The sequence below is a fragment of the Lissotriton helveticus genome, chromosome 12 (assembly GCF_964261635.1).
Source record: "Lissotriton helveticus chromosome 12, aLisHel1.1, whole genome shotgun sequence".
NCBI classification, from domain to species: Eukaryota; Metazoa; Chordata; class Amphibia; order Caudata; family Salamandridae; genus Lissotriton; species Lissotriton helveticus.
This window is the reverse complement of record NC_136073.1, coordinates 914,764,694-914,783,460: the sequence shown is the minus strand read 5'-3', so window position 1 is coordinate 914,783,460 and position 18,767 is coordinate 914,764,694. Positions and strand designations below refer to the sequence as shown.

Below are 18,767 nucleotides of genomic sequence, written 5' to 3'. Positions count from 1 at the left end.
AGGAAAATAATAACTGAATACAGTGTTCTGCTGAGGCAAGCAATACGAATAATGAGGCCTAGTTCAGACACAGCGTCATAGGGATTACGAAATGCATAATGGAGTCACACACGCTAACTAAAGCTTACACATTGCAGGGATAACTCAGTGGGTTGCATGAAACGGATGTGAATGATGAATAATTTAGCCGCACACTGCTAACCTAATATAGCAAATCAAATCAAAATCAAAATTCGCTTTATTTGATTCAAATATTAAATCATAAAAGCATAATACAAGAAAAAACATACATCAATTCTGCAAAATATTTTTAAAACAATTGACATATCAGTGTGAGATAGGCATGGCTGTGTCATCAAGAACACACCTGGGCCAAGTTCTAAATCCTGTCTTTCCTCTCCAGCTCCTGCACTACCTGAAGAAGGTTCACTTCCGGAACCCAGAAGGAGAGGAGGTCTACTTCAATGAGAACGGCGACCCTCCTCCGAGGTTTGAAATCTTGAACTGGCAGCGCCAAGAAGATGGGTCCATCCAGCATGTGAAAGTGGGCACCTTCGACTACAGCGCCCCACAAGGGCACCAATTTATTTTCAATGAGAGCGCCATCGTGTGGAATCAAGAGGGAGAGCAGGTGAGATGGGTTCTAGACACACATGTATCCACAAATGAAGACCCAAGAGAGCACATGGCCATTACATCACAGATCACATAGCATGATATGACATGATGTCATTACTAGAGGTAGGCGAATAGGTTTTAGCTGTCACCTGCTGGAAATGGTACATGAGATACTCCATAGCACAGGGAGGTCATGAAATGCACTATACGTTGCCAGATGAGTGTTGTTTGGACATTTCATAAGGTTACACACACAGCTTCACAGCTGTCCGCAAGCATGACTTCAGAACCTCTGGTAGCCGCAGGAAGATCCATAAGGATGGCGACACTAGAAGCACCATTATCCATCAGACGACGAATGTCATCAGCGACGTTAGATCTTTCACATTCAGTGCTGAACCTCTTGCAAAGCCCGATTGAAGCAGGGCTAGATGTCAGTCTTATCAGTGGAGCTGGAAAGTTAAATGGCTACACGTTTTTGTACAAGGACAGGAACTGAGAAGAAACAGCAAAATGAGAAGTGAAAGGATGAGAAGCCAGCGATGAGCGAAGAAGCAATGAAGAAGGCTGGATTTTAAGGATGCAGGGAAACCCTTTATAGGAACCTGGGGATGGCATCTCTGTTATCCTACCTCATGCCTGAAGTTCTGCAAAACATGAGACTGTGCTAAGAGGACTAAACACAAAATACTCCCCCACAAACAAATTATTGTATAGAAGTTTCATCACCTGCTGATCAACGGCATGAGAGTCTCCGGATGCCCTCCAATGCTGCGAAGTGTGGAAATAAAGAAGTCTCTTCTGCCTCAGTTTGACTCCAGCAGAGGTCCATCAAAGCATCATCAGCTGGGCTGGAGAGCGGGGAAGAGGCTTGTTCATCAGCATCCAGAGAGTAAAGCGAGGTGACACAGATGGATTAAATGTGGTTCTTCTCCTTTAAGTGGTTGATGGTTGATTTGTGAGGTCTTAAAGTTGACACATGACCAGAAAACTGGTCTCAGAACTGCTACTGTCACCTTTTGTGCCTCAAGATCACCCTGGGTCAGCCTGTGGGATTTACCACTCAGTTTCATTTCTTTGTCCTTCTCCTTTTTATATTTTGTTTCTTTTAGGTAAGGAGCAGGAGCATAGATTCTATATATAGGCAACAGTAAGCATAGCCGGTTGTGTTTTGCTGAGAAGTTCCCTGGAAGGTGGCCTCAAGGATGCCTTAAGCCTAGTGTTGGAGAGGGGCTACATCTAGGTTGTCCTCTCTGGCAGCCATCTTGAATCAGTAATTATAATATTTATCCTTCATTAATTGCTCATTAGTATATCTATTTAAGAGAAGATGCATTGAATATATTGATCTTACTACCATGCCCCCAGCATTGTTGAACCAACTACTGCCTTTCTTTGAGCATTTTATTAGTGTCTTTACATAGAGGTAGCAGCTTTGTTACCATTTCCGCTCAAATTAAAAGATTTTTAAACCTCCCTTAACTGAGCCGGTCTCCAAAAAATAACTAGATTATAGAAGTCCTCACTTACTTTGACAAAGTTTGTCGCAAGGCTAAGCAAGACCTCTTTTTAACATCAAAGGAACAGATGCATATTCTTTGGAAACCCTTTAGGATGTAGATCTTACAGAAAAGTGGCCAGTGATGAGAAAACAACCTAAACATGATAAATTGAGAGCCACTGCTGAACAAATCATATGCCCAGATGTTAGATTCTTCTGACAAGTAGTGACTTACAAATCTTTTGATTTTAACTCCTGATTAGAACGTTTTTTCCAAGTAAACTTTAGTAATCTCATTTCTGCATCTTCTAAACCTGCTGCATCATCTGCAAAGCTTCATGGCGGCTCTCCTGTCCTTGTTGCTGCCGATCTCTCAAGCGAAGTGTATAGGTGAGAGGCGACTGACGGTCAGTTTAAACAGAGGGACATATGTACAAGGACTGGCGATAACTACCGCTAACACTATTTAGCAGCAGTTTTCTTACCACATGTACCGCTGAAAACTATCACCTTGTTAGCAACGTATTAACAAGACGTCGCCACATGGCAATAGCTTCAGGGATCTGTGGTTAAAACTGCTGGCAACATTAGCGTGATGGCGATAGGAATTCCGGCGTTAGCGGGTGTAAACTAACGCAAAGGCCCATTAGCTGCAAAAAATGCACGTTAGTCAGCACAACATGAGTTTTTTTGCCTCTATAGCCAAAAATAGCCTATCAGTCGACCTCCAATGAAAAAGTAGGGAAATAAAATGGAATGCAGAATGGAGCAGCCAGGGCCAAGTGCAGCATAGATCAACAATCCCCTCAAGTCCCCAACATCCAGGGTGACCAGCCAGAGTCCCTGGGGAAGTGGAAATGCAGGGCTACATCCATGAAAAAAGGTGCATTGTGGTGCAACACCAGTGATGCATCACTTCTCATTACGCACTCTTCGCAACACCATGTCATCCAAAACCTTGAAAGCGGAACAGTCCCTGGGGCCCGGAGGCCTCGCTGGACCTGCGTCTGGAGCCTGGATGCCTCGCTGGTCCTGTGTCTGGAGCTTGGATGCCTCGCTGGTCCTGCATCTGGAGCCTGTATGCCTAGCTGAACCTTCGTCTGGAGCATGGAGTGGGATGCGGTGGTGCTATGGAGTCGATGAGCCATTGCAGTAGACATTGAGGTGCGGTGATCGCCCTTACCTGGTGGAGAAGTGTGGCAGGGCACACAGAGACACGTTGCTGACCTGTGAGGAGACCGTCTTGAACCCCTTAAAGCTGCGAATGGTAGAGGCGCTCCTGCGCACCAACGTAGGGAGGTCTGCATCGCATACTACAATCCACCACTACACCGGGGTGCATGGAGGGGATTGCCGACAGTGGGCGTCGCCTCACTGCATCACAGGCCAGATGAATTTGCGCTGGCCGGACACTGTGGAGGGTGAGGACCCTAAGCTGCACCCAACTTGTGTGGCGGGAGCATAGCTACTTCACGCCTAAGGGGGCCCTGCTGCATTACCTGCATCGGGAATTTCACCAGGGGACTTGGCGATGACTGCTGTCCCCAGGCTTCTGAAATCCCACCTGGCTGAGGTTCCTGCTGGCTGAGCCACAGATTTAGAGAGAGTGCAGCTGATTGCACCATGGTGTCAATGTCCAGGTAAGAAGGTGGGACGCATATCAGAGGAGGACCGGGGGTTGAGTCACCCAGGCCTAGCACCTGGTGTGACATACCCCCGGGGGCAGCACACCCACAATGATGGAAGAGCATCACCCTGCTGTTTTCAAGCAGACCCAGGAGAGCAGGAGCAATGAAGACACGGGACACAGCCTCAGTGTAAAAGGTCTTTCATTTAAATATTAACAACATCCGGTCACACACACCCGCGTCCCCACCCCATTCAGTGCCCTTTTCGGCATTTCCCACCTCCCAGCGGTCCAATCTCCCCCGCAGTACTTTTCTATGGCGGGCGCTGTGTCCCCATGAGCAGTGGCCGTACCACTCGTGTGCCACAGGCATATATGATGTTACAACGCATACCATTACAACGCATTCCATTACAATGCATTCTAATACTACGCATATTGCAACAGTAGGGAAAGTGCTGGATAACGGAGATGAAAAAACTATTCCCACTTCAGTGAGTGCAACACTAAATCTAACCCTTGCACCCTAAAACACACCCTGTACCCTAAAATTCATATTTTATCCCACAAATCACACCTTAAAATTCATATTTAAGCCCAACCCCCCCAATTTTCATCTGTGACCCCCAAAGTCCATATCCACCCTAAAACTTGAAAAACACCAGTACCAACCCCACAATGCATTGGAATGGAATGCGATTTAAAGGCACCTGCGTTGTTGTAGTTGTGTTGTAAAGGCATTATGATGTAATGCCTGCGTTGTAATGGACTTCTCATGTGCCAAAGGAAAGCCATAGCCCGTCTGCGTCCGTCTGCCCCTGGACCATGCTCACCACCAAGGCACCTTCCTCTTGGCTTTCCACTGCTACAACGCCAGCACCGTCCTCGCCATCAACCCTGGATGCCACATCGCCTGCTAGGACCAAGCTCTGCTCTGGACTGAACATCACCATCCCCTTCATTGATGGCTACTAAATCACCTGCAAGGACCACCCCAACCTTCCAGGAGGAGGCATTGCAATTACCTACAGAAGCACACTCCACTGACCATGACTCTAATGACCGGGTGACCATTGAACACCTCAACTTCCATATCCGGACCAACTCCAACCCCATCCACTGCAGCACCCTCATCTGCAGGCCCCCGGGCTATGGACCCCCATTCTCAGATACCATTGTAGACCTCATTGCACCCCAGGCTCTCCCATTCACCGACGACATCATACTCTGTGAACTCTACTTCCACTGGACAACCCTGGTGACAAGAACACAACCCCTTCCTGGAGAAGCTCGCTAACATCAGACTAGTCACCTCAGCAAGCCATATAGCAGGACACACGGTCAAGCACGTCTCCTCCATCAGAGGGAACTTCAACTACAGCCACCCCACCGGACTCTCCTGGACCGACCATCATTGTATACATCATGTCTTCACGGCGCCCACTGTACACCACCGCCATCATTGCCCCCCTTGCAACTGGATCAAGTCCACGAAAGAACTTCTCGTCAACTGCCTCAGCTCCACCACTCTGCCAATGCCTACAAACCGTACCATAGCGCGCAACTGCCACTGATGGATCTCCAACTGCGCAAACACCCTAGCACCCCTCAAGAAAAGTCAGAACAACAATTTCCCTTTTGAATGTTTTAAAGAGCACACTATCATTCGTTCATCAGTTCCATAAAAACCATACAATATGCCACAGTAAGTATTGAAAAATCACCCAATCTAAATAAAAATGTTTTATTAAATGAATCCCAAGTTCAATAGTAATTATAAAAACCTTCTATTTCCGAAGTGCGTTAAAACATTAAAAACCAAGAAACAATTTTTATATCACAAATCAATAATCACATCTAACAGGTTACATATAAAACACAATACTCCTAAATTGGGAGATTAAACTAGATATAAAGAGAGTTTTATTACATTAGGCGCACTAATCAAACAGTAATGTCATGGTCAACATATCATTATATACAGTGCATATCTTGGTGACCAAAGCAGTTTGATTTAGTGCTTTGAAATGCAGCGCTACGAGTTTCAGTGGTATCAAAAGTTCCAACCACCTTCTTCAGGCAAAAATACTTGGGGGCCCATTAGGGTGGCGGGCGGATTGCCCCCGCCATCCTCACCTAAATGACCCCCCGCCATATTAGTATGGCGGGGGACCGCGGCGGATGGAAAGACCGGCTGCTGCTTCTCTGCCCCGGTCGCTGGGATGGAAAAGGTCTAATATGGTGGTGGTGTCTAAGAGACACCACCAGCCATATTAGCATGGGCATTTTTAGATGCCTTTCCGTGGTGGCTATGCCGCCACGGACAGGCATGCGGTCTTCATTTTGGGGGCCCCCTGTGGGCCCCCAGAGTGAAGGAGAGGTGGGAGGTGCACACGGGGGGTACCTGTGGTACCCCCCTGCATTTGCATAAACAAAGCGGCAGGCACCGCACGGTGCCTGCCGCTTTGTTTATGCAAATGCATACGTGCATTTTTAGCATTGTTGCAGGCGGTGCTGAGAGCACCGCCCGCCACAATGCTAAAAATGCAGGATGCGACCGCCACAGGGCGGGCGCATCCTATTACCTCCCACGGGACCCCCGCCCTTTTGGCGGGCGGTCCCAATTACCGATAGGATTTGGGGGCGGACTAACTCCGCCCGCAATCCTAATGACCCCCTTGATGTCTCCCAAACGCTTCATCAGAGATGGTGCTGAAACTATCAAATGTTCTAAGGGGGTCTTGGTGCTCCACAATGTTATGCCAATCCCCATGTATGTCCTATAGTGCTTGATTTATCAATACGGGCCTGCAAACGTACGATTCAAGTAGACTAGTCCGTGATTGTAGGAACAAAACAGTCTTCAGAATGTGGGATTTCCTTATCACATCCACTTCGCCTTGCAATTAAAACCAGAGGACGACGGGCATGTGCCAGAAGGCTTTTTAGTCAAGGCTCCTCCTTTGTAAATAGGTTGCAACATGGCGCATTTTCTACCCTGCGGGTGCGTTACATAAAATGACTCAACAGCAGCACAAATGTGTCATAAATAAGGTCCTCAGTTTTCTACGGTTCAGATGGAGAGTCTACCATTGGACATCTGATGGTGAGTTTTTCAGCCACCCTATGCTGCACCTCTGTGACGGTTAAGAGGGAAATCATGTTTTTTCTTTTATGCCACTGTTGGAACTGGGGTCACCAGTCCCCTAGGGTAGCATGGCACGAGCGGGTAGGCATCCAAAAGCACATGTGTTAAGCGATCATGCAGCACACACTCACACTGAGACAGAAACCTGGGCACGCAATAAATGACTCCACTCCAGAGCTTGTATAAAACAAGTGATTTGTATTAAGATAAATAATCAGATAGATAGAGCAGGATCAGGGAAATCATAAATTCATTTAAAATACATGTGTCTCAAAACTTGCGATCAATATTAGATGAATAAATATCCGTTCTGCAATAAATATTAAATATTGGATCAATAAATAGTTAAATACATTTTTAGTGGGACACAGGCCCGACCTACGCCTTGCTTCTTGGTCAGTACCTGAAAGGAATACATCTCAAAGTCATAAGAACAACACTGCATTAAGCATCAATATCCATTTCCTCAGGTAAACAAAGGGACAGTTCCATAACAGAAACATCTCCCCGCTGTAGGAATAAACAATTCGTTAAGTGTAGTTCAAACATTTCCTTAAATATGAAACATTTCATTTACCATTTCCTTAGGCAGGAATGAAACTCCTATGGCAGGAATAAAAACACGCCACTGCGGATAAAACATCTCATTAGGCAGTGTAACTATATCCTTATAGCATTAACGTTCCCCTACTCAGCAATCAACAGTTAACAAATCTTCAAGGCAGAGATAACCATTTTTAACAGGCAAGCCTGAGCTTAGAAGACTTGGTTTATGCATGTAAAGCCTTTTAGTAAATGTAAACATTTCTTTTAAAGCAAGGAGCACCTCACTCCATAACTGTGGGCATGTGCTCCACCTTTCAACCAACATGAATAAATGTTTCATTAGTCAGCAGACACAGTTCATTATGCAGCTGTTGGCGTTTCCACCCCCAGGCCAGGATCAACATTCTAATTCCTACATTAAGCAGGCATAAACCTTTCAGCACCCAAGAGTAATCCTGTAAATAAGTAGAGGTTATAACACTGGGGCAGGGGTGTAATAAAACTTCTATAGTTCAGAATAATCCTGGTTCCAAGCTGGAATAACCACTTTAAAACTCTTCCCCAATCATAGGTAACATCCCCCTAATCAGGAGTAAACATTACAGGGAAGGAATCAGGCATAGGCATTTCATTAAGTAACTTATAAATAGAACATTACTCATTGCTAGAGAGCAACATCTCATTAAGCAAGCACAGGCCTTGCTTTAGACTAGTAAAACATTTCTGTTAATTAAGGTGAACATTTCAATAAGCAATTCAGTAAAGCATTCTCAATGAGCATTTTACTATGCCTTGGACTCCCCTATGCAGGGCTAAGCCATCGCAGGTGAACTCAGTATGTATTTAGGCCTACGCCGGAACCAGGGCCCAAACAGTTAATGAATGGCAAGCCTGTCCTCAGGCATAAACAGTAACTTAATGGCCTCCACGTCACTAGAGGCACATAGGGGCCAACAGGTGAGCACTTAAGGTCAAAAATACAGCGTTTCTCTGGGGCCTACAAGAGAGCGCTTGGAGGCACAATTACAGCGCTTCTATGGGACATTCAAGAAAGCGCTTGGAGTGAAATTACAGCGCTTCCCTGGGCACTACCTCAGTTCCTCACATGACAGCGCTTGGCCACAGGCAATGCTGGGGACAGCGCTTCAGCAGGCAATCAGGTTTAGATAATAGCACCCTGCAGGTACATCACTTCACAAGGCAGCAACCCCCTTCAGTACCTCAGCACTCTTCACAGGGACAGCAAAGGAGCGTTGGGGGAGCAGGGAGTCAGCGCTTCAGAAGGCAGCAACTTCTAGAGCCACAGAAGTTCTTGGTGACACAGCGCTTCAGGGGGATAGCGCTTTTCAGGATTCACAGCGCTACGATATAGCAGGCAATTCACAGCAGAGGTAGCGCTCGGCAGACAGTTCATTCCAGGTAGCGCTGCTGAAGGGCACCACAGAATATAGCGCTTCAGGCAGGAATCACGCCCAGGATTCTAGCGCTTCACAGACAGCAGGGTGCAGGGCTATAGCGCTTTGGCCCACACGAGGTGGGGGAAAGACCAGCAGGTCTAATAACATTCAGTTCAGGGTGCTGCAGTTCAGGCAAATATAGCGCTTCAGAAGGCAGCAACCCCCTCCATTACTTCAGCGCTCTTCACAGGGTCAGCAAGGGCAGCGCTAGATATACAGGACAGGTGACACCCCAGTAGCAGGTTAGCAAGGGAGACCCCAGGTGACATCAGGAAACGCAGGGTCAGTACCGCGCCAATACCTGTTTGCTTCTTCAAAAGTCCTGTGATGATTTAATTTCTTCTTAGCGCTTTAGGTTTCTTGCGCCCTTGTAAATAGAGGCTTAGTTTCTTGTTGGCGTGATGTTTCTTGCGCCCTTGTAAATAGAAGCTTAGTTTCTTGTTGGCGTGATGTTCCTTACGCCCTTAGTTTTGTTGCTTGGTTTCTTGTTCCTTGAAGGGGGGAATAGTTTGGTGGCTGGTGTTCCAAGTTCTTCTCAGCCAATCCCTTCAAGTGGTCCCTGGGGGTTCCCTGCCGCGGGGTTAGGTCAGTGGGGGGGGGTACAGGATGCCTCAATACTTGTAAAGCAGCACACTAGGCCCTGTCATTCCAGCATCATAAGACCCTGCCCTGACCCCCACTGCCTATCCTCCTGCGTAGGTACTTCCCCAGGTCTCCCCTTAGTCCCTCTCACAGGAAAGTTTACCTTCCTTTCCTTATACAGTGCCAGTTGACAGTTGGCAGTGGCAGTTGGTGTCACCTCACCTGTTCCAGAAGGTTCCAGGGGGTTCTAGGAGGTTCCACCATTCTACCTGTGGGCAGGCTGGCAGGCTAAGTTGATACATTGTTTGGAGGGTTCCAGCCAGGCCCTAGCCACTAGAATGCGCCCACTAAACCCCGCTGCAGCAGCAGTGGTCAGTGGCAGCCATGTTAGGGGTATAAGACACCTGCATCTTAACATCAGTTACACAGTACACAGGGCTTTCCTCACTACACAAGGCCTATACATTGTTGTTACAATAGGGGCATTCTAAATTAAAAGGGGGTAAAAAAACGAAAAATTTCTGGGGAAAGGGCCAAGTCCCACAGCCACTATTAACCCCATGGATGCTCAGCATATTCCCCTCCTGTGCTGAGAATTTGTAAATCCCTTTATTCATGACGAGCTGGGCTCGTCATGAGCGTGCGAGGAGGCTACTTCATGATGAGCCCAGCTCGTCATGAGTGTGGAAGGGGTTAAAGTTCTTTGAGATTTGATGGTTATTTCACAAATGTTGGGCAAAGTGCATTAGGACTGTGGGTCTGGGAAAGCAGACTTGGAAAGAAAGTCAACAGCTGTCCAGCTTGTATTTGTGGTGGCCTGACAGTTATTGAACTCATGGAGGACTCGTGAGGAATTGATAAAATTAGATTATTAAATGTTTTTATTCATTTTGATCACAATTTGTCTTGTGCAAGGAGATATTTGTTGTTAAATCTTTTCAACTAGTGCTATTGCATTTTCATTATCTTTTGGCATTTGCTTTTAAGCGGCACATATGTGTTAAATGATTGCTGAAGGTTTCGATTTATTTTCTACAATGTGTTTATGTAGGTTTTATGAGCTTGTTTCAAATTAAAATAAGGTAATTGACCAGCATTGAATGCAATCTCTCACGTCAATCAGCCACTTATACTCCCGGTGGTCTGGGCGGCATGCATAACCATTTCTAATCGAGGGCTGCATCTTCTAGGTCAGGGACTGGATGTGAAGATTAATAAGAACAAATCAGGGGTGCTGATCAAACGTGGAAACACCAACCTCTGGGCCCCATGTTTTGGGCCCTCAGGATAGATCTGAGCCTCTCTCATGCTCTTGACATGTTTGGCTCGGGTATTTAATGCTAGAGTGGGCATTTAATGGCCGGTAGAGCCTGCTAGGTTGGGCTCTAACGCTATATCGCAAACTTAAGATGGATGTCCAGGTTTCGACCATGGCTACGTTATATACCTTCTTCAGGCACAACCTAGAAGCCATCTTTTCTCTTCTCGCCTTTGATTGTTATCAAGCATTAACATCAGCAACGTTGGCTCGCGCCTTGACTACTTCACCACCCTTTCCTCTGGTGTCAATGAATAACTTCCTTATCAGCTTTGATGCTTCCAGATCAGGAAGCTGGACTTGCACTCTAGATTTTCACCATTGTTAAAAGCCATCACTGCCCAGAATTACCTATTTGAGCCAGAATTAGGTTTAAAACTTCATGTCATAATCAGAAAAGGACTAGATTAATGGACTTCATGCCAGTATATCTATTTAAGGAGATTACGTATTTTCCCACCTGGCATCAATACTCTTGAACGTTCACAACTTAATCTCAAATCCATCCATTCTCACTTTGGGCTCAGGGAAAAGCTGACACGTTCCTCTTAACTAAATATTTTTGCCCACTCTACTGACCTCTTCTGTTCCTTCTTCGAAGAGCCAAGAGACCTCCCGGTCAGAGAGTACTGAACTAAAATCTTTCATAAAACATAACAGTGTAACAAGAGGGAAAGTTGACCGGCTAGTGACACTTTAAATTAATCTTATGGCTCATTATGCAGAGACCCAACACTTTTCTCACTGTTCACCCTATGTCTTCTTCCTAGTAGGCTAATTTCTCTCTTTTCACACTCAGGCTCAGTCCTTCACTTACTGTTTACCTCATGACTCTGTCTCACCAAGCTTGTCTTTCTACTCTTTCCCTAGGTCCCAGTCTCACTGTGCAGTGCCAGTTGCTTGGAGGGGTACAGGAAAGCTGCCCGCGAGGGCCAGGCCAGCTGTTGCTATGACTGTGTGCCCTGCTCAGAAGAGGAAATCTCCAACCACACAGGTGTGCAATGTGTATGAATACCTGCCACAAAGAAGGGGTGCAGAATGCGATGGAGAAGTACACCTGTCACAAGGAGGGGTGCAGGAGGTCATGGAATAGCACACGAGTCAGAAGGAGGGGTACAGGATGTCATGGACTAGCACACCTGTGACAAGGAGGGGTGCGGGAGGTCAAGGAATAGCACACGAGTCACACGGAGGGGTGCAGAACATCATGGATTAGCACACCTGTCACACGGAGGGGTGCAGGACACCATGGATTAGCACACCTGTCACAAGAAGGGGTGCAGGACATCATGGATTTTTTATCCTCATCTCACCTTAGATCAGTGCAGGTTTAACAAGCTGTCTGTGGTCAGTCTGGGCGCCCTTCGACTCACTACGTAGATCTATACCCCCACCTGTCACAAGGAGAGGTGCAGGAGGTCATGGACTAGTACACCTGTCAAAAGGAGGGGTGCAGGAGGTCATGGAATTACACAACTGTCACAAGGAGCGGTGCAGGAGGTCATGGAATTACACAACTGTCACAAGGAGCGATGCAGGAGGTCATGGAATTGTGCATGTGTAACAAGAAGGAAGTGTAGGAGGTCAAGAATTGCACATGGGTCACAAGGAGGGGTGCAGAATTCCATGAAGAAGTATACTAATCACAAGGAGAGGTGCAGGATGTCATGGAATAGCACACAAGTCAGAAGGAGGGGTAGAAGATGTCATGGAATGGCACACCTGTCCCAAGGAGGGGTGCAGGAGGTCATGGAATGGCACACCTGTCCCAAGGAGGGGTGCATGAGGTCATGGAATAGCACACAAGTCAGAAGGAGGGGTGCAGGAGGTCATGGAATAGCACACGAGTCAGAAGGAGGGGTGCAGGAGGTCATGGAATGGCACACGAGTCAGAAGGAGGGGTGCAGGAGGTCATGGAATGGCACACGAGTCAGAAGGAGGGGTGCAGGATGTCATGGAATGGCACACGAGTCAGAAGGAGGGGTGCAGGAGGTCATGGAATGGCACACCTGTCCCAAGGAGGGGTGCAGGAGGTCATGGAATGCACACGAGTCAGAAGGAGGGGTAGAGGATGTCATGGAATGGCACACCTGTCCCAAGGAGGGGTGCAGGAGGTCATGGAATGGCACACCTGTCCCAAGGAGGGGTGCAGGAGGTCATGGAATAGCACACGAGTCAGAAGGAGGGGTGCAGGAGGTCATGGAATAGCACACGAGTCAGAAGGAGGGGTGCAGGAGGTCATGGAATGGCACACAAGTCAGAAGGAGGGGTAGAGGATGTCATGGAATGGCACACGAGTCAGAAGGAGGGGTGCAGGACGTCAAGGAGTTGCACAGGAGATCATGGAGTAGTACACGAGTCACAAGGAGGGGTGCAGGAGGTCATGGACTAGCACACGTCACAATGAGGGGTGCAGGAGGTCATGGACTAGCACACGTCACAATGAGGGGTGCAGGAGATCATGGACTAGCACACCTGTCATAAGGAGGGGTAGAGGAGGTCATGGAATAACACACCTTTTGAGATCACAGGACACCCTTCTAGGATTTAGAGGATTTATTGTAGATTGTATTGTATTGTATTGTATTGTATAGCATACTTATATAGCGCGTACTGTCACCCAAAGGGTATCCTGGCGCTTTATGGGTACAATGACCCCCAGCTGCCAGCCTCTCAGCTCTTAAGCCAAGTTTCACTGCTGGACTCTTCAATCATGATTCCAGCAGTAGAACATTGTTGCTAAGAGATGAAAGAGAAGCACTAATACTACAGTTTACATGAAAACATAACACATCTACACTTTTTAATAGGAAATAAATGAACATTGACCAAATAACATAAAAAAATACTAACAGAATGCATCAGTAATGCAGAACATGAATGCATTAAAGACCATCAATCAATTGCAAACATAACTCTCCAGTTTGTTTTGTCTAAATTTTAAACGTTCACTGGGAACTCTTCTACCCACTTCACTTGAATTATTCTGAGTTTTTGTTCATTCAAAATTTCACTTCAGCGTCACCACCACTTACCATCAGACAATTTAAGCAATTTGCCTTCAACCCTTACTACTTCCTTCAGTTTAGATAACTTGGAAGCACCCTTCTTTACAATATCACCAGGACACAATCTTAGGAAATCACCTTCTTTGTAAACCCAGCAACACTTTCCTATCTATCATTATGCCTTTTTCGATAGGGATCTTGGCATTTTTCCACCTTGGTGTGCATATCTTCATCATTGATATTTCTCTTACCGCTCCTGGCCATCCATGATGGTACCGCCACAGTGCAAGGAACAAAAGGGAGTTTGTCCTGTTACTGAATAGGGAGTGGTCCGGTAATTCCACAACATTTTCTAAACTTGTGTTCTCCAACACCCATTTATACATATGGTCAATTGGGTGTTTTCACTAAGGGTGGGCGTAGTTCGCGAAGTAGCGCTACGCGGAGCTACGCGAATCTACGCGAAGTGCACTTCGCACTACGCGAACTTCACGTAGCACTACGCGAGCTGCGTAGTAGCATGTTCGCACTGTGCAAGATGCGTTTTCAATGATTGCACAGTGCGGACAAGCATCCGGCACTGTGCAAGCATTGAAAACGGCATCTTGCACAGTGCGAGCTGTAGTTTTCTGCTGCTCGAGTAGATTATTACTCGAGCGGCAGCTTTCTCAACGCGAACAGGTAGTTTCTCATTGAGCGCGGTCGCGAGCATTCGCAACCACTCACAATGAGAAACCTGACCTCCTCGCGTTGAGAATCTTGCCGGGATGTCATTTTGCTTGCTCGCGGTCGCGAACATGACGTTCAGGACTGCGAACAAGCAAAAAATGACCGCTGCACTACGCTACGCTGCACTACGCATGTTCGCACTGTGCTACGTGCAGCTAGCGTAGTGCGAAGTTGCAAAAACTTCGCAAACTCCACGAGCGTAGCGTAGTGCTTCGCCCAGGGTTAGTTTTCGCCCAAACACAGTTAAAGCGTTCCACTAAACCGTTTGTCCAGGGATGATAAACAGAGGTTCTCAAGTGTTTGATGCCCCACTTCTTGAGACATTTACCGAATTATTCAGAAATAAATTGAGGACCATTATCTGTGAAAATTGCAGGGCAACCGTCCATCCGAAACATCTCCTCACAAAATGCAATGACATTGCTGGATTTGACTTCGCTGACAAATGCCACCTCCGGCCACTTTAAATAATAATCCATCATTACAATTGCATTTTTTTTCAGACACTCCTAAACTATCAAATGGACCAAAGATATCAATGGTAAGACTTTCCCACGCTTTTTCTAGTAGCTTAGTAGGAGTTATGGGAGATTCTCTGAATATATTAGATTTATCGCTACACTTGCAGGATACACATTCCATCACAAATTTTTCTATGTCTCTATCCATGCCCAGCCACTAAAAATCCATTCTTGCTTTTTTTTTTTAACAGCAGATTTTCCACCTTGGCCTTCATGTAATAAACCCATCAACCTGATCCTCAAGGGTTCAGGCATAACCAACTTGTCACACCTTCTCACAACATCATCCGCAACAGATAACTCCTCCCACACATCTTTATACATCACAACATCATCGTCAAATTTCCATCCAAACACCGTAGGCAAACTTTCGATCACTTTCACCAAAAAAGCATCAGAAGAAATAGCTTCCTTCCACTGATTTTCGCTGATGGCCTGACATCCATCAACAATGTTTGCCACCATCCATTCATCATCATCTTTATAATCTTTCCTATCGCCCTCTACAGGTAAGTGAGACAAACAGTCTGCATTCACGTTCTTCACTTCAGGAACATATTTCAAGTCAAACGAAAATTCTTGAAGATGATACAGACATTTAGCAATGCGTGGAGTAGACCTACTAGTTCCTGCTGCGGTAAATATATCTAACAAAGGTCTGTGCTCCACGTAGAGTTTGAACCTTGTGCCCCAAACATACACACGAAAATGCTGTACACCCCACCAGCAAGATAGAGCCTCCTTTTCTATGGTGGAATGACACCTCTGCACCCTTAAGGGTACGTGATGCAAAAGCCACCACCTTTTCCTTGCCTTCACTCCTTTGCATGAGCACAGCTCCCAGTCCATAACCACTGGCATAAGTTACAATTATGGTTTTGTCCTGGGGGTTATATGGCCTCAAAGCTGTAGTACTAGCCACAGCTTTCTTCACTGCCTCGAATGCTGACTGGCACTCATGTGTCCATTGAAATGTCACCCCTTTTTTCATGAGTTCGCACAAAGTATGCACCAATTCAGAAAAATTTTGTACAAATTTGGCATAATACTCGGCTAAACTGAGAAATGATCTTAATTGAACCTTGTCATGTGGAGAAGGAGCTTTTTCTAAATCTTCCACAAGATTTAACTTAGGTTTGATTCCATGGAACGACAATGTGTGTCCCAAATAATCTACTTCACGTTCACAGAATGAGACCATCTGCTTCCAGCTTTGTAAGCACTCCTAACAAAACCGCCGCATGGTGTTTTTCATCCTTTCCCCATATCATGACATCGTCTTGAAATACGAAAACATTTTTTACATCCTTCAAAATGCATTGCATCACCCGTTGAAACACAGCAGATGCCGAAGCAAGGCCAAAAGGCATTCAGACAAATTGAGATGCCCCTTCTGGTGTTATTAAGGACGTCAAATGGTTTGATTCAGGTTGCAAACGCACCTGGTGGTATGCACTGGATAAGTCCATTGTAGTAAAGTACCTACAACCAGCAACACTGGAGAGCATTTCATTTATGCGTGGCAAAGAATGTCTGTCCACCCATATACACTCATTCAAGTCTCTCGAGTCCACACACCTGCGAATATTTCCATTAGGTTTGTGTGCGATTCCAATCTATTGGTTTCATGATCTCTTCCTTGCACAACCTTTGTAGTTGATCCTTCAATTTTCCTCTCAACGCCATAGGTACATTACGAACTTTGTGCACTTTAGGTATGGGATCCTTTTTTAACACTATCCGATGTTCAAACTCTTTGAGACATCCTAATCCTTCCTTAAACAAATTAGGAAACTCCTCAACCCATTTGTTATCGGCAAAATTTGTTCATAAAACTTGTAAAGGATGATTTGGATCAAGAATAATACCCAAGTTTTTCTGTTCCTTCCATCATAATAAACATTTTCTTGCTTCTACCACATACATTTTTGCTTCAGTTTTTCTCCCTTTAAACAACACCATAACATTAAAATATCCCCACACAGGTAATTTAATTCCACAATAGCCCTGAGGCTCAATGTCAGTTGGAGTTAATTCTTTGGCTCCCAACTCTCCCAACTTCTGTTTGTCTAACAAAGTGAAAGGGGAACAAAGTTCTGCCCACATGTGTACATCAATGTTATTTATAGAAACAAAACACTTAGGCGGCATATATACATTCATTGATTTCTGATCTCAATTAATAACATTTCCCACTACCACCACTTTTAAATCCGTATCACTGTCACCTTGTGCATCTCTTGTGGAATGAGATATAGTGGTGTTGTTAACCCCTCCCATGCTCATGACGAGCTGAGCTCGTCATGAGCTATGGCGCTCCGGTGCTCATGATGAGCTCAGCTCGTCATGGCCCGTGAAACGCTCAGGTGCGGGGAGAATTCCCCTGCTGTGCTGAGCGTTCCACTGGAGCCGGTGCACCTGTTACGGCTCAGCTCGTCATGAGCACAGGAGCGCCGTGGCTCATGACGAGCTGTGCTCGTCATGAGTAGTTGGAGGAGGAATAGATTGTGTTGCCATGACCTGAAAAAAACAATACGTTTTTTGTAGTGTAAGTTAATATATGTTCAAATGTAACCAAACCAAACTTGGTAAAGAAAGGAAATAAACTTTGAGGCAAACCTGCAAATAAATATATAAAAACTTCTAACCAATCACATTGGTGGGAGAATAATAATGGTGAGATTTACACATAAAGTGCCTGTCATTAGAACAACAAAAATCTTGTAAAACACGAGTCCTAATATGCTGCGCTGTAGTATCTAACTCACTGTTCCACTTCACGTCAGAATGTCATGGAATAATACAACTGTCACAAGGAGGGGTGCAGGCGTTCATGGACTAGGACTAGCTCAGCCGTCACAAGGAGGGGTGCATAACGTCATGGAGTAGCACACCTTTCACAAGGAGTGGTGCAGGAGGTCATGGACTACCACATATGGCACAAGGAGGGGTGCAGGAGGTCATGGAATAGCACACCTGTCACAAGGAGGGGTGCAGAAGGTCATGGAATAGCACACCTGTCACAAGGAGGGGTGCAGGATGTCATGGAATAGCACCCGAGTCACAAGGAGGGGTGCAGGATGTCATGGAATAGCACCCGAGTCACAAGGAGGGGTGCAGGATGTCATGGAATAGCACCCGAGTCACAAGTAGGGGTGCAGGATGTCATGGAATAGCACCCGAGTCACAAGGAGGGGTGCAGGATGTCATGGAATAGCACCCAAGTCACAAGTAGGGGTGCAGGAGGTCATGGAATAGCACACGAGTCACAAGGAGGGGTGCAGGATGTCATGGAATAGCACCCGAGTCACAAGTAGGGGTGCAGGAGGTCATGGAATAGCACACGAGTCACATGGAGGGGTGCAGGATGTCATGGAATAGCACCCGAGTCACAAGTAGGGGTGCATGAGGTCATGGAATATCACAAGAGTCACAAGCAGTGGTGCAGGACGTCATGGAATAGCACACAAGTCACAAGGAGGGGTGCAGGAGGTCATGCAATAGCTCACGAGTCACAAGGAGGGGTGCAGGAGGTCATGCAATAGCTCACGAGTCACAAGGAGGGGTGCAGGAGGTCATGGAATAGCACACGAGTCACATGGAGGGGTGCAGGAGGTCATGCAATAGCTCACGAGTCACAAGGAGGGGTGCAGGAGGTCATGGAATAGCACCCGAGTCACAAGCAGGGGTGCAGGAGGTCATGGAATAGCAC

General features: G+C 46.3%; 1 protein-coding gene across 1 annotated transcript in view; it reads left to right on the top strand.

The window, feature by feature from the left end:
* Positions 1–18,767, top strand: part of LOC144798230 (extracellular calcium-sensing receptor-like) — a 102,272-nt gene that overhangs the window by 70,331 nt on the left and 13,174 nt on the right. Inside the window, exons 4-5 of the mRNA XM_078668978.1 lie at positions 404–631; positions 11,668–11,791. Of these exons, the coding sequence (XP_078525104.1) occupies positions 404–631; positions 11,668–11,791 (352 nt within the window). The remainder of the gene's footprint in view (positions 1–403; positions 632–11,667; positions 11,792–18,767) is intronic.